Genomic DNA, 17351 nt, shown 5'->3' with positions numbered 1-17351 from the left:
CTACGGGCCTGATATATATATATATATATATATATATGTGTGTGTGTGTGTGTGTGTGCGTGCGACTATAGAGACTCACTGAGAATGACGTCACGTTCCCCATCACAATAAGCATTGATAGTGAATCCTCCATCCAACGACCAGAATACCTTCTCCGTTTCCACGTCACCATATAGTATGTCCTTGAAAGTGCTGCATGTCGGTGAGAGAGCGTCTCCGAAGAATGGACTTTTGCTGAAAGACATTTGTTTTACCTACCATTTCAATTTTGAACAAAATGATGTATAAGTTCTCTTAATATATATATACAGTGGTGGCCAAAAGTGTGGACATTTTTTGAAAGTTTCATGTTTTTCAGCTTTGTGTGCATGTAGAATATATTAATTTTCACTTAAATACAAACGTTTATATATCAAATTGAAGGTACTTTAATGTAAAATTTAATAATAAATACAGTATTAGAATATCTGTATTAAAAGAAAAAGTTATGCAGCTAATAGTAAGATCTATCTTAGATTTGCATTTTTTTAAAGTGATACTTACACTATCAATACTTAGTAGGATAACCCTTTTTTTTTTAAGACAGCTTCAGAGCGTCTTTTCATCGAGTGAACGAGTGTTTGAAGTCCTTCTTTCGTCATCACATGGTGCCAAGAATTAATTATAGCTTCAGTAAATTGTCTTTTATTGGATGGGCGTTTTTTTCGTACAAGAATGTTCAAACGTCACCACTAATTTTCAACTGGATTGAGATCTGGGCTGTTTCCTGGCCATGGTAATATATCTATGCCTTTATTTTGAAACCATGATTGGCATACTTTTGCTGTGTGGCGTGCAGCTGATCCTGCTGAAAAATAAATGGTGCGTTGTTGGGGAAGAGATCCCTGATGGAAGGTATCAATTTTGGTTTCAGGACAGTTTCGATATATTTTTTGGCATTCAGGATGTCATCAATCACTTGAATTCGGCCCACTCCATCTGCAAACATACATGCCCAAATCATGACATTTGTTGTGTTTTTTGTAGTTGCTTCAATGCAATCAGGATGAAGTGCTTCATTTACTCTACGTCTAACGTATTTTCTACCATCACTACCATATTTTACTCTCATCGCTCCAGATTACTTGCTTCCAATGATTTTCTGACCATTTAATGTGTTCTTTTGCCCACTTAACTCGTTTTTGGTGTTGCTTTTGATTTAAATAAGGTTTTTTCCTTGGAATTCTAGCTTGTAGTCCAAATCCTGATAACCTTCTTCTTATTGTTCTTGAACTTACTGCAATACCAGCTGCATTCGTTTCACATCTAATGGCATCTGATGAAATTTTTCTATCTTGAAGGTATAGCCGTTTAATTTTTCTATCGGCAGTAGCACTTGTGCATTTTTTTCGGCCTGATTTGGCTTTATTTTCCACTGATTTCGTTTTTTCATAACGTAAACAGAACTTTCTTACACCAGAACAAGTCACTGAACTACCAACTTGCCTCGCAATTTCAGCCTAAGAGAGGCCATTTTTTCTCAATATGACAATTCGGCTTCTTTTTGTAGATGTCCAATTAGTTCTTCTTGTTGATGACACTGTTTAAAATTAGTTTAATTAAATAGAAGGACTTTAAATATTCAAAAACAGCAATACTCTATTTAATTGTAATAGTATACATCATTCCGCAAAATATTTCCACAACAATAACTCTTCTAAGAACAGTGTTTGTGATTGGCTAGTACGCCTTTACTTCAAAACACGTTCTTATTCAAAACAATTTGTGTTTGTTTGTTCTACTAAAATGAGCATAACTTTTTTTGTAATTCAGATATTGTAATACTGTATTTATTATTAAATTTTACGTTAAATTACCTTCAATTTGATACATAAACGCTTGTATTTAAGTGAAAATTAATATATTCTTCAAGCACACAAAGTTGAAAAGCATGAAACTATCAAAAAATGTCCACACTTTTGGCCACCACTGTATGTTTCTAAAGAAATATAATCTTGAAATTTAATGATTTCTAATCGATTTATAATCTTGAAATTTTATTGAAAATCAGTGAAAACCTGTGTTTTAATCCTATAAATGACTTGGAACTTTGAATATAATTGATGTATAAAATCTCCATTTCTGTGTATTCGTAATATTTTTTTCATTAACGGCANTATATATTTTTTTTTTCATTTCTCCGATTTTTAAGCCATAAGTATTTACACTCATAATATAACGGCAGCCTTTTCAAAAAGAATATGAAAAAACTTATAGTAAAACTGTATATTTCTCTGTGAATGTTTGGTAGGAGAAACAATATCATAACTGCCACGACTTATAAACAATAATAACCTACCCTACACAACTGTTTACTAATCGGAAACGCACACGCACAGTTAGAAATATTGAGATAACATGGAAAATAATATAATAATAAAGATTAATATAAAGAAAAGAAGAAAAATTAATGAAATAAAATATTTTTAAAATTAAAAAGTTTTTTTTTTAAATATTAAAAAATTGGAAAACAAAATAAAGAAAAGATATTTTCTCGTCTTCATCTCGCACTATTATATCCGCGAATTTTTTTTTGTTACATAAGATTTTTGAACACATCTTTCGCATCGTTGATTTCAAATCTAGCATATAAAGTCTGCCCTATTTTTGGTTGAAATGTAAAAGTTTAAAATTTTTTTTATGTAACAAGGAATCGCATAAACGTTGCGAAATTATGCCACATCATCAGGATTAAAATTGCACAGGAACCCATGTCCGGAAATGTCGTCATGCGCGTATTGGGGCTGTTTCGCTTATTATAAACTGTTCAGAAGCACATGAAGCAGTTCAGTAATAGGGAAGCTTCATGTGATGACATTTTCGGGTTCTTATGCAATTTTAATCCCGATGATGAGCCCTAATTCCCCTAGAATTGTGTCACAGCATTTACGAGATATGTCCCCTCTTATGTATAACGTTTTTGAACTCAAACATTTGGACAAAAAATATGGATAAAAATGACAGTTAAAAAAATCTAATTTTAGGAAAAAAACTTATGACGCGTTATTAAGTTTTTCGCAATGAATTTAAAATACTTTCAGAGAATTAAATAAAGAAAAGTATCTATTCAATGCATTTTTCATAATTAACAAAACTCATTAAAATAGCTTAAACCAACGAAAGATCGGCAGATTAATCCCTCTTTAGAATTTTAAAAATTTATCTTAGGAATTCATGAAGTTAGAAGCACTGTCTCTAAATCAAGTCAATATATATTTTTAAAAATTTTTAATCAATGTTTTTAAAAATTGTATTATTTCACATATATTTAAAAATTATTTCAACTAAGATTTACATAAATGAAAACATTTAAAATAAATTTTTGTAATAAAAATGTCTTTTAATGTATGTCAAATAAATCTTTCAAATATATTCACATATTTTATCTAAACATAAGTCACTATGTTCTGAATGATATTAACATTAAAATCATACGTGATTTCATCGTATTTTGCCTTTGAGATTAGAAATATAATATGAATCGGATTGAATCTCTGAGTCTGCAACAGCGACGAAAATTGAACCCCATCCAATTCTTGAAGCCAATGCGAAAACAATCGCTGGTTGTTGCAACAGAAGGAAGGTGAAAAAAGTGCGCATGCGTTAAGTCATTGCAACATGGGTTTTGTTGCTGTTGCAGTCAGTATGAAGTCCCTTAAGATCTGCTCAAAAATCTTATGCAACAGAAGAAAAAAAATTGTCCCTTAGTGTAATTTATCACATATCTTGTATTTTACAAAGATAACTGTTTTAATAAGCAAAATGAACTTCGATGTATTTATAGTTTTGAATTTTAAAAAAATATAGAAAAAAGGGGACAAACATTTCGAAATTATAATATAATAATAAGAACAAAAATGTTAAAAACTCGATTGTGAGAAAACTACTGAACCAAACTCAACCTAATTTTCAACACGGAAATTTATTTTTGAAAAAAAAAAAAAAAAAAAAAAANGGAAGAAGTTAAACTTCGCAACCTGCGACGTTAATTGTAGAAGAATCAGCAGTCGTAGAAGGATCACTAGTTCTATTCTACGACTCTTTTACCTGCTCCTCTCGCTTCCGTGCTCTGTAATCACGGTAATATTGTGCATTTTTCCCTCTTGAACCAGTGGAAGTGTTTGTGGTTGCCTTATCGTCTCGCCCTGGAAAATGTACTTGTATTAATGTGAATGCGTCATAATGTAATTTCAGAAGAGAAAACCTAACAATCAATTGATATTCACAAGAGACGTACCTTGACATAACCTTAAATCCGTCGCATTGTCCGTGGGATTGTTTTCACTCATTTTTTACAATTGTTATCCACTAAATTTGAAAATAAAAAATACTACCCTATTAAATTATATGTGTATCAAATCAAACTAAAAAAATATTTATAGAAAAACAATACTTTTATGACTTTTATTATTTTTATGCTAGTGAGAACCCAAACAATATGGAAATGAATGAGGGAAAACTGGATCCTACCACGTGATTTCCCGTCCAATAAAAGTGTAGCGTTAAACGTTTAACGCAGCCTTGTTGGAAGTCGCATAGGAAGTATAACTTCAATAAAAAATAGTTCTGTATTTTGTCTCCAGGGAAATTTTTACCGTGATCTTCAAGTATGAATATTCAATCGTACTTGTCACCTTCAGGGTCAATTTTGTCACTTTTTACAGACTTTAGAGTACCCTTCTCTCCTCTATCCTGCCCTAATGAAATGTGATATCAATATTATATAAAATGTCGAATTCTTGTAAAATTCCGTACTTTGTATGCCTAATTTACCCCAAAAGTAGTCCTTAAGAGTTAAAAATACTAATAATGATAAAAAGAAAATCGACGAAAAAGAGGAATATAGGTTAGGCACATTTGGTTCAGAAGTTTTCTCACTACAAATCCTCTTTTTCAATTATGTCAAAACTGAATAGGAGAACATCCGTTGATGCTTACGATCCCAATGCTTTGAGAAGGTAACTGTCTTGGGGACATAGGAGTTCAGCTGCAGCACCGTCCGGAGGATCACACGAAAATTGCGGTGCACCTGTATAAAAGAAAGAAACACTTCAATGATGACAATTCTTCTTCTTTCTTGTTGTTTTTCTTCTACCATTGAACCTCCGAGTGACAAATACCAAATGTTTCACTGTAAAACGATTCCGTTTGTTAAGCATAAAGTATTTGCTTCGAGTAAGCATTTCATGATGGATGTATATTTCTGTGGAATGTTCAAATTAAATTTTTTCCCACCGAATGCTGCATATTAAAATATATAAATGAATTTAAAAATAAATGTGGTTTTTGGTGCTTTTGCGACATTTTCGAGAACAAAAGGTCGACCAGTTTTTCACACAATGGAAGTCCACTTCGTGGGGGGCTTATTTTTAGAACATACGCGAGTGCAATGAATTGTAAAGCGAGAGCCTAAATTAAATAACAAATAATGAATTTTTTCACGCAAAATTTTAAATTTGAACAATGTTTCAGTGAATTCTATGCGAGCCGTGGCAGCTCAGGGGATAGAGCGCTTTCCACCTATTAAGGTGAGCCAGGTTCGAATTCCAGCAAAGGCTGATCAATACGAATTCCGCACCCAGGTCGCACCCACTGCAGTGCTGACATAAACTATTCTCAGTGGAAGACGGATCACGGGTTAGAGTCCCCTTGCCATCCGAAAATCGTAAGAGATTTTCGTGGTTTTCCTCGCCATGTCACGCAAATGCGGGTTAGTTCCATCAAAAAGTCCTCAAGGAAGGCAAATTTTCTCCCAATACTTGATCCAGGAGTTCCTTTGTCTTTCCGATTGGGTTCAAAATAACAAGGATACGGAGTTGAATATGGGTAGTCGTAAAGTCAAGATTGGGTTGGCTGATCAACAATGGTTGTAAAATAAAATATAATGAATTATATGAAATAAAATGTAAGAAAATGTTTTTTTTTTTTTTTTTTTANTGACATTTGTCAAAAAAAAATTTTTTTTTTTTTTTTTTTTAGATCTAAAGCAAGTTTTTAATTCAACAGTATGTATAGTTGAGCAACGTAATTCACAGGTTTGAAATCGAAGCAACGGCTTACGGATTAGTTTTTAAATAGTGGACGAGTCATTTCTTATTCTTTGGTGCGTCAAAATATTGAATAAAACATGATGATTCATAAACACAATATGAAAATCAGATGATAGTTTCTGAAACCGATAGTTTATGAACTGAGATAAAATAAGGTTAGAAATTATGTTTTTAGAAAAATGACGACCAGACTTTGAGAATCGGAGAGATTCTATATGAATGCACTTGTTGACTATAGTTACTAAAAAATGTGAAACTAACACGAAATTAAGACAATTTAGATAAATAAAAGTTCGAATACGCATGAACAGTCAGCTCATAACTTTGTGGGGCACGATGACATTTATAGTCTTTAAGCAATGTTCAATCCTTATGAGGTGCAATACCTCCCTCAAACTTAGTAACTGAATCATCCTGATATATGAAGCTACGGATATGCTACAAATGCACGCATCTCATCACTTTAGTATGAGATATTAAATTTACACTTTTTATTTTAAAGCATACCTGTCGTAGTTGTAGTTGCTTGGGTCGTTGTTGTTATGGTGGTACTGGTTGTTTCTGCCGTCGTAGTGGTCGTCGCTTCAGACGTAGTTGGTAATACAGAAGTTGTTTCTTTGGCTGTTGTTGTGTCAGCAGTAGTCGTCGTTGTACCAGGGGTAGTTGTCGTCGTTCCAGGAGTAGTTGTCGTCGTTCCAGGAGTAGTTGTCGTCGTTCCAGGGGTAGTTGTCGTCGTTCCAGGGGTAGTTGTCGTGCCAGGGGTAGTTGTCGTTGTCTGTTTAGGTGTTGTTGCTGCATCGGTGGTTGTTGATGTCACGTCAGTTGTAGTTTCAGTGGTTGAGCTTATATCTGGGGTGGTTGTTTCCTTTTCAGTAGTAGTGAATGCTTGTTGAGAGAAATTTTATTAGTGTTAGATTTCTTGAGCGGATAATGCACGACATACAGAATATATGTAAATTTAGGAGTGAGAAATAAGAAAAGAATAAAAAATGAGTGATCGCATGTCTGCATAAAACGTCAAAAGAAAAAAAATCGTTGAAATGAAATGTTTGAACGGGAATACCCGAAATCTCAGTTTCGAAAGTTCTGAATAATACCACTAAAAGTCCTTTTTCATTTTTTAGAGGCGATTACTTTTAAAGGTTGAACTAATTATCCAATTATTATAACTAAAAGAGGGGAAAAATTAACGTCCAAAATACGTTTTGATAAAAACATTTTCGTGTCAATATAATGGATACCTGAAAATTCTCCTACTCTCCCTACTCTCCTACTCTCCTACTCACTTTAGTTTTTAAGAAAATGGGATTAATTTCAGCTGAGAAATGAATTTTTTTCTCCAGAAAAGCAAGTGAACTATTGTTTTCGGTGCATATTTTTCACGCTGAATTGAATAAAACCCATCTCGATACGATCAGATTAATAATTTAGAAGTTCGAAGAGGATATAAACAGAGTTTTCTATGAAATAAAAATCGGCATTAATTGTTCCAAAGAAAATGTCTAACTTCTGGACTATAATAACTCCTTTAAAGTATCATGTGAGTTAAATACACCCGTTTAATATGTATTGCTTTACCCATCACCGATAGTTATATGCTTCTGCAAATGGATGAAAAAGATTCTTAGAATGATTGTAAGAGTACTCTATACCGAGAAAAGAAATCCTGCCGGTCAAAATCAGTAAAAACTCTGGCATTCATGGCAGACTGACGCGAAGGAGTACTTGTGTTGGATTTTGTTGAGAGCAAATCAGACTGAAAGTCACGTAGAACAAACTGAAAACTTAACTTTTATTTACATCAAAAAGAATATAAAAAACAATAAGATGTTGCCAGCACAGGAAACTCAAAACTATATCTAATCTCGAACTCAAACCTCAACAGCCGGCCAGCTATTCGTCGAAGACGGCTAGTTTATTGATATAGAAAAATGGGCCTTTTTATAAAAACACAAAATTTTCAAAAAAGGACCTTCTTTTCTCAATTTTTTTGAAATTCTCTTTGAACTCATGGATAGGGCTTTTTTTAAAAAAAAATTGAAGTGATATGAAAAGTTCCATTATAAAAAGAGTTGTAATTTATTCATGCTTAAACTAAACGGGTATTTTCTTATCTTAGCAACCACTAAGTCTAAGAAGAAAATCAGTAAGTCCATGATTATAGATTAACTTTCGAAAATTTAAATGACTATGAAAGAAAGAAACATTTGGGTAATAAGTTTCACGTTTTCGGGGAAAAGAAGTCAACGAATTGGGATAAGCTCCAGTTAAATAATGCACATCCATAAGTTTAAACACCGATAGAAGTTATACACTAGAAGTTCGAATCGGAGCTTGAAAATAATTCTTGAGAAAACCGATTTTCATTCCATCCATAAAAATGAATTCAATTTAATTGTGTCTCCTTTTAATGAATAATGTATTGTTCTGTTTGCTAATATACGATTAGATATTAGAATAATACTTACCTACTGAAGTAGTCATGGGTGTAGTGGTTTCTAAGGGGGGAATTATTACCTAAAAGTTAAGAAGAAAAAATTTGATTGAGGCAGTCATTGGTTTAAACACACTTGGAAATAAATCTCTCATTTTTGACTATCTATCAATCTCGGAACTGCATTTTGGTTGTTCAGAACATTCAGTTCACCTCAAAGAAAGAGAAACAAAAAAGATACGAGATTTAAACGAATCGCAAGTTTTCAAATATTTAAAAAAAAAATTTTAAAAACTATAAAAAGAAACTGTTTCCTTTTTCTCGCATTTTTTGTTTGAGCTTAAAAGCGTTGAAATTACATGACAGGAAGGTACAGGGTGCTCCAGCCATTTAAACAGATTTAATTATTAATCACTATGGACATTAATGATTAGATTTGATGAATTTCAAAGACAAAATTCATATCCTAGAAACAAGGTAAGATTCTCTAATTTGTATTTATTTTTTCAGCAAATGAAACGAATCATTTTTTTTGAAGGAAGAAACAGAAAAGTACACATGATCTAATGATCTAAAGATAAAATTGATAAATCGAATAAAGATCGCAAGACTTAGAAGCATCCGCCTTTTCTGCAACCGCGTTACGTTCAACGCATGCATGAAACATTTCATGCAACTTTCTGAAAAAGTTCGTATTATGGTTACGAATATATTACTCATTGCCAAAATGGGTCTTGGTTTGGATTTCATGGCGTCATCACTTTTCAACTTTAATAATCAAGAGTAATAGTGAACAGTGCTCATGCGTTGCTATGGTGACCGCTGGTGTTTGATAATTTTTTTCGAATTCTTTTTTTCACTTTAATTTTGTTATGTATTAAGTTGGAGAGTTTATTTTTGAGATATGGGAAATGTGAGATCCCATAAATACTTTTCGAGTTGTGAATAAAAGAGAATTTCATCATTTGAATAATATTTTTGTTTTTATTGTTTTAATTAAGAATCAGAAATTCTAACATACAGTTCAAACTGGATCGTTTTCATTACTAATTCAGGTGAGTATCACAAATAAAGAGGGTCGAAACTGATTGACACGGTCCCAAAAGTCAGAGTTGAATCAAGAAGAAAAACGATGCCAAGGCCTAAACTTACCGAGGCTGAAACAGCCAAAGCCAAAGAACGCAGACGGGAATACCTTAAGCAATCCACACAAACGAGAAAACGAAAGGATTCCGTTCGCAAACGCAATCATGAAGCCCGTCCCTCACAAAAATACCAAAGTGGTTGAGGGAATTGAACCCTACCGAAGAGGGGATGGTGACTCTCCGAACCCCTTTCATGCAAATACGAGAACTGGGTGTTGATCACCAGTTAGGGATGAAAGGATCCATTGTCAAAGTACCCAATGACTTGCACAAGAATCGTAGACTGTCTTCCACGCAATATAAATGATTCATTCACTTTTCATGTAAAATTGAAAAAAAGCCTAGCTTTCAAATCATATTTCATGTATTAGCTTGTGAATTCGAAAAAGGTGTATGATGCAGCTTATAATCACCATCAAGCACCATTGTACCCATCTGAAAATGATAATATTGATCTCGATTGGCTGTTCAATGTCTATTCAGTCATCAAAAGAATTTACACAGAATGCGTCTGAGCTGCAATTCAATATGTCTGCGAAATTGTGTACCGAGCAGTTCAGGATTATCAGTTAAAGATGTCCAAGATGAAAACACAATAGAGTTTCTTTTCCAAAAGTAAATTAAGCAACAATCATTTTGCCAACGAGTAACCTGTAATTGCCTAGCGGGGATCACAATTTTTTCTATTGTGATTTAACCTTCAAAATGGATCAATAAATATGCGAATGCAATATTCAGCGACTGTAATTAAAAGTATTGTTATTTATTTTTTCGAGTTGTATATTTTTTTGCGTTAGAGAAAATGCCTTACCCCACAATAATAAAAGACACACTTTCAGTTTTTATCATTTTTTAAAATTTCTCCAGAAATACTTCAAGCATTATTTTGTAATTTTGGATGTATATGCAATTTTTTAAATTTTTTTAGAACTAGAGTCACCGAAAAGAATTTTTGTGAGCTTTCTGCCTGTAGTGTATGAAAGGTTTTAACCGTCATTTTTTTTTCCTTGATCATTGTCAAGAAAAGAAAAAAAAAATGATAAAAATTGTGGAAAAGCAATTAATTTAGAAAAATTGTTTCCAAATTATGACTCATGATTCTCGAGAAAGCAAAAGCTTTAAATTATTATAATGAAATTATAATAATTTATATTTTGTAACCGGCGTTGAGCAGCCTACCCATTTTAGGATTTACGGTTGTAATTTTGATCCCTATCCAGAAGACAAGGGGACTCCTGGATCAAGTATAAAGAGAAATTTGCCTTCATGGAGGACTTTTAGAGGGCACTAACTGCATTTACGTTACATGGAGAAGAAAACCACGAAAATCTTCCAGCCTTAACCTGATGGTAAGGGGACGCTAATCTTTGATCTGTGTACCACCGAAGGTACTTTATGTCAGCGCTTTGGTCGGTGTGAGACGGGTGCGGAATTCGAATCGACCTGTTATCGCTGGGATCGAACTCGGGTCATCTCGTTGGGATACAAGCGCTCTATTCCCTGAGCCACTGCTGTTCAAGTCACTTTATTTGAGGGAAACGTGAATACATTATAGTCCAGATAGTCAGATATTAAGTTTTTTGAATTATTTATGTGACGATTTTTAACAACAGGCGCTCTTTTTTAACATAGACTTATACATGAATATTACCAATAATTTAATTAACTGGCGAGAGAACCAAGGAGAGAAAGTATAGATGGCTGTCGTTCTTTGCTAAATTTGGAACATCTCGTTACTCTTCAACTTTATTATTTTAAACTACAGCATTGAAAGTGATCAATGATGATTTTAATTCTGTCATGGTTTATAAGTTAGGCGGCTTTTTATTTTCCATGTATCTTTCGTTGCATGTAAAATAAAATACCGTCACCTAATCAAAATTTGAGATATAATGAGATATAATATAATGAGATGTAATATGCTTTGCCATTTTAGATTCTCGATAAATTTTTTTCGGACAAAATTATGCAATCTACAGATTTTGTATTCTGCTGATTCCCCCGAGTTTCTGATTAACATTCTGCAGATTTTTCATTGTTTGTTTCAGATTTTTCATGTTATTGTTTTTATGCAATTTACATTATTGTAATTTTTTAGAATCATCCAAATCAGTTTTCAGCAGTGTTAAGCATAATAAATTTAAAATATTTAAAAACTCAAAAGCTTGACAAATGTGTAGTTTAAGATAAGTAGCTTACTCAAAACCATACATCGTGTAATATTCCTTCAAAGTTTCGAGAAAATATACGTAGATACGTAATAATCAAACGCTGAACACTTAATATACGACAGTGACTTCCATATCTTCCACGTGTTTTGCAAAATAATGTGCTGTTAAATAATACTATAGCTTCATAAGGATTTATCCTTATGAAGCTAACGGAAGGGGTTAACGGAATCTTAAAAATTTCTTAGACCAATACGGCATGACCTGGGAAGAAAATCTGCAAAAACTGTTCAGGGAAAGCAATGTCTCATTAAGAAAACTACAGATATTTCGTAGGTCAGTTCGTTTCGTAGACCTTCGAAAAGGATTTACGCAGACATTTCAAAGGTCACTCTAGACCTGCGAAAAGAAATCTTTGTTTTTTTCAAAAGCTTTATGAAGCCATGATTTCTAATAATTCAAAATAAAAACTGCAGGTTTTATAAAAGACTATCAAAGATGAAATCTGTCATCAACAATATTTTTTTACATTTATGAAGCCTTATATTATGGAATTCCATAATAATCAGTTCTCAAAATTTATTCACATATATAAACCATTTAATATTATTATTTTAAATTCAATAAAATTTATGTTATTCTAAATAATCTTTGCATGTGAGAATTAGTTATGCATTTATGTTTTCCTTTTATGCCACTAATTTATTATTGGTTTTTTAACTATAAATTTATAATCAAGCAAAAATAATTGTATTGAAATGGTTTGAGCTATTTGTTTAAAAATAATATAAATTTTTTATGCAAATAATGTATAAATAAATTGAGACCGGTATAAAACCTGTACCTTGAAGTTTTTTTATGCTGTATTAAAATTGCAGGTTTAAGAAAATAATGATTTCGTCAAGAAATTTATAGTTTAATATAATTTTGTCTAAAAAGTTTTGCTTTTATCTTCATCTTAATTTCATGATGGGATATTTTTCTGCTTATTATTAGTTTCAGGAGTGCACAATAAAATGAGCAGAAATTATTTTCGGAACACTTTAATGCAAAAAAGTTGTAATGAACAGAGATGAAATAAAACTTCAGTTAATATCTTTCATTCTTAAAATAAATGAAAATTTGAAATTGCTTTCAAACTTACATAGTTGAACATTAGTAACCGTAAACCCTAAAATGGGTCGGCTGTTCAACGACGGTTATAAACTAAGATAATATACAAAGACTAATTTGAGGTCTATGCTAAGTGCTTTTTTATATTTCTTTAATTGCACACTCAACGACGGTTATAAAATAAAATAAAATTAATGATTTGAAGTTAATCCAAATCTGGAAAGTATATTTTCGATAGATTGATCTTTGTTCAATGAATTCCTGTCAATCAAACATGTGTGTTGGACATTTTAAATGCCTTGGAGTTTCACACAGTGGAATTTCATTCCATGCTCTCTTTCCATGTCGTATAGGAAGATGGACCTTAAAAGCAAGATAAACTTGCAGAAATTCTGTACTAATGAGATAAACTTTCGGGTTATTTTAAAATCATTATTGAATCCTCCCATCGCGCAACAAGAGTTAAATCAATCACCCAGAAATTCTTATACTAAGCACATTGAAGAAATATCCAAATATTCTAGCCACTCCCAGGCTGTGGAAACCATGTGACAGAAGTTTACAGTATGTGAACAGGAAACAAGTTGAAAATTTGAGCAACACTAAAGTCTAGCCTCATTTATACATATTGTATGGGCCGGAAAGTAATGTCGTTTCGGTGCATTTGATATTTGTTATCAAGATTTTATTTTTAATCAATAATATATTCACCCTCGTTAGCAACAACCTTTTAATCCCGGATCAAAAATGAATCGAAAAAAACGGAATTGGTTTTTAAAACTAACGAATATTAATGAGCGAAAACGACATAACTTTCCGGTCCGCATAATATATTAGACTTAAAATGTACAGAAGATGTAATTTTGAAAGTAATTAACTTGACTCACCTTTTAACTCTTATATANTGCTGAGCAATTTTAATTACATTTCAGAAATTAATTATTTTTTCAGTTAAGAGTCAAGTTTAATTTAAATAAGCATCATTGATCTTTCATGTTAAAAAATATTGCTTACGTCTAGACACAAGAAAATTATAAAAAATCTAAAGCATATGTATATTAATTTTCGATTGACTAGTTTATAAGCTTGTTACTTCAGGATTAATTTTGATATCTTTTTATCTAGTCTAATATTTAACTGTCTAAATATCGCAGCAAACTTCTGAAAAAACTCTTCGCTATTTTTTTTTCTGTTACTCGTGTCAGCTGTCAAAGGAAGTTCAATGGAATTCTCTGCTGACCACCTCTTTCGGAAAAAAATTTCCGTTGAAAACATGCAGAGTTATACATGTGTTTCAGAGATTTGCAGTCAGCATTTAGAAAAGTTTTCAAAAAAATACTTGCAGGTTTTTCAGACTTAATTCGGATTGATTTTCAGTTAAAAACCTAAAGATTTTTCTCAGACACCTTAATAGGAAAAAAAAGCTGCATTTCGGTCAAAAATCTTACTCAAAAGTAAGAAAAGGTCATCTGAAGTTTTTTTTTTAAAGGTTTTAAGCTATTTTTTCCCTGGGGATGGTGGTTAGCACGACGTTTCTTGCGTTTTTACTAACCGGGCAAGTTGTTGGTAAGCCCTGGATCTATGACTTGGTGAGATTCAGACCTATAAGAGCGTATTTCAGCGATCATCATCATCATCATAGTTGGCTAGACAGCCTAGCGTGTGCCAATGCCTTCCTCTGAAGATTTTTCCCTAACAACTTCAAATTTATCCTTGATCTCCAATTTTTTTCCATGAATTGCAAGAAAGTCAGACTCCACCGAATCAGCCCATCTTAACCTCCACCTTCTGTGGTCTAAATAACAATATCATTTCTATTGCATTGTCATCACTCATTCGAATCACTTGGGCCATCCAATTCATTCTATTTATTTTTACGCATTTAATAATATCGGGATGTTTATAAATCTTGTACAGTTCAAATTTGAATCTCATTCTCCAGTTATTGTTTTCATTTACAACACCAAGTACACTCCTCAAAATCTTTCTCTCAAATATCGAGATTCAATTTTCCTCCAGATTTGTCATTGTTGAAGATTCAGAAGGATATGTCAAGACCGGCCTGACAAGAGTTGTGTAAATTAAGGACTTTGCTTTTCTAAAAAGAAACCTAGATTTAATAAATCTTCTCAGCCCATAGACAGTCCTATTTGACAGATAGAGTCGGTTTTTTTTATTCCATGAGAAATATTTTAACGATACTCACTTTATATATTTTCATTCCATCTCTGCTGCAGTTTTCGATGGAGCACCGGTGTCTGTCGACGCTCTCTCTCAGGAGGTAGCAGCTTTTCTGTTCGTACCCAAAGTAAAAGCAGTCTTCTGGCTGCCTGTAGCACATGGATGCACACTGGATTTTAGTACCGACAGTGTGCGTAGCGTAATTCCAATCGGGATCCATCAAATTCTCTATATCCAAGTAATAGCGAAATTGTTCACCAAGAACGAACTCGCAAAAGCAAAGAAAAATCAAGGTAAATAACACCATTGGGCTTAGACTGAAAAATAAAAGTATCTAATTATGCAAGTTGTGGACCTTAATGTATATTTTTGAATTCTTGTAAAAAAAGAAAAGAAAAACAAGTAAAAAAGTATTCACTTCAGGGGCCGCAATTAAATGTTTAGCGAAGAAAAGACAAAAACTGAATCGCAAGCGAGGAAGACGATAGAAACAACATTAAAACCTGTCTGATGCCTGAAGAAGATTGAAGATTTTGAAAAAACAAAAAAAAAAAAACGCTTTTCAGCTCCTCTCTGTTTCATCCGGTAATCAAACAAGTTTTGATATTTTCAAAGCAGCTTCCACTGCTGTGGTTCAGTAGATGTTGACAGCATTTTTCTTCTTCTTTTCGCTTAAATACAAAACGCGTTTCATAAAAACTGAAAGTGAAACAAAAAAAATTTTTTTTTTAAAAATACCTCCTTTCTGATATACAACACTGCCATCGTCATCGTAGGCGCAATAAATGAAACCTATTGTTTTTCTTAATTTTCTTCGCGTTTCTTTTTGTATTTATTTATTTTACTATATACATATATACATATGAAGGAATCGTGGAATGTGGAAGAATGAAGGAGTCGTGGTAGTGGTAGTGGTATAGGTACAAATAAATGATTAAACTTTCAAAACAAACAAGCAATAACAAGAGATCGAAATCAGTATTTTGTTTATCCACCAACCGCCGCAATAAGTGCTGCTACACGACGCTGCATGGAGTCAAGCAAATTTTGAATATCTGTCTGAGGATGAGCATTCCATATTGCTTGCATGCGTTCTAAAAGTTCGTCTGTTGAAGCAACAGGACGAGGATCACGAGCGAGACGCCGACCAACAAAATCCCACACATGTTCAACCTGCGACATAACCGGGGAATACGCAGGCCAAGGAAGAAGTTGTACATGCCGCGATGCAAGGAAGGATTGAACAGTCCTAGCAATATGAGGGCGGGCACTGTCCTGTTGAAATACAGCACCTGCCAAGGCTTGAAGGAAGGGAACAACTTGGGGCTGTAAAGCTTCATTGCTGTATCGGTTACCTGTTCAGATTACCCACAATTCGTAGCAATTGAGATCGTCCATGATATGCTATGGCAACCCAGACCATAACTCGTCCACTGTGGCATTCGATAATGAAGGTGACGTTCACCGGCACAGCGTCTGACACGAATGCGGCCATCATGGTACCACAAATTAAAGAGGGATTCATTAGAAAACACGACACGCTGCCAATCAGCACGCCAGTCCCTATGCTGATAGGCCCAGTGCAGCCGCAGGCGGTGATAGCTTAGCGTGAGGGGGATCCTGTATAAAGGAGACCTTGTGCGCAGTCGTCGCTGCAGCAGACGTCTACGAATTGATGAAGCACACAATGAAACACCTGTAGCTATTGACCACTGTGCTGCCAGTTGTCTAGAGGGTGCCGTACGGTCAGTCAGTGCCTTGCGGACCAGGTGTCTATCATCGCTAGCTGACGTGACATTTCGGGGTCCACTCCTGGATTTCCGAGTTGTCTGACACTCGTCCGTCCACTGCTTCCAAACACGCATCACTGTGCAGCTGTTACACTGCACACGAGCGGCTACTGCACGATAAGACAATCCAGCTTCACGAAGACTGATGATTCTCCCCCGTTCAAACTCCGTAAAATGTTGAAATCTCACTCTCTTTCGTCGAAGAGGTATAAGTAACGACTGAGTTAACGTTTACCACTAGCAGATAACTACTGATAACCATACACGCCTCGCTACAGCCGTCTATTTATTCGGATCTATCCGCCGTTCAGAGGGCGCTCCACAGCATACGCATGCGCTACAGGTCTGAAATTCTAATCATTTGCATATCATGCTCCACTTTGCATTTCCTGAAAATTTCAGCTCACTCGCGTAAGTCCTATAGATTGCAT

General features: G+C 33.8%; 1 protein-coding gene across 1 annotated transcript in view; it reads right to left on the bottom strand.

The window, feature by feature from the left end:
• The window catches only part of LOC107444658 (uncharacterized), a 26729-nt gene that overhangs the window by 5382 nt on the left and 3996 nt on the right, over positions 1 to 17351 (bottom strand). Inside the window, exons 2-6 of the mRNA XM_071185281.1 lie at positions 15156 to 15447; positions 8558 to 8606; positions 6597 to 6974; positions 4978 to 5068; positions 80 to 234 (exon numbers count right to left, since the gene is read on the bottom strand). Coding sequence (XP_071041382.1) covers positions 80 to 234; positions 4978 to 5068; positions 6597 to 6974; positions 8558 to 8606; positions 15156 to 15437 — 955 coding nt within the window. The 5' untranslated portion in view covers positions 15438 to 15447. The remainder of the gene's footprint in view (positions 1 to 79; positions 235 to 4977; positions 5069 to 6596; positions 6975 to 8557; positions 8607 to 15155; positions 15448 to 17351) is intronic.

This window comes from Parasteatoda tepidariorum, chromosome 9 (assembly GCF_043381705.1).
Source record: "Parasteatoda tepidariorum isolate YZ-2023 chromosome 9, CAS_Ptep_4.0, whole genome shotgun sequence".
Taxonomy (NCBI): domain Eukaryota; kingdom Metazoa; phylum Arthropoda; class Arachnida; order Araneae; family Theridiidae; genus Parasteatoda; species Parasteatoda tepidariorum.
The sequence above is the reverse complement of the archived record's forward strand: the minus strand, read 5'-3'. Positions and strand labels throughout refer to the sequence as shown.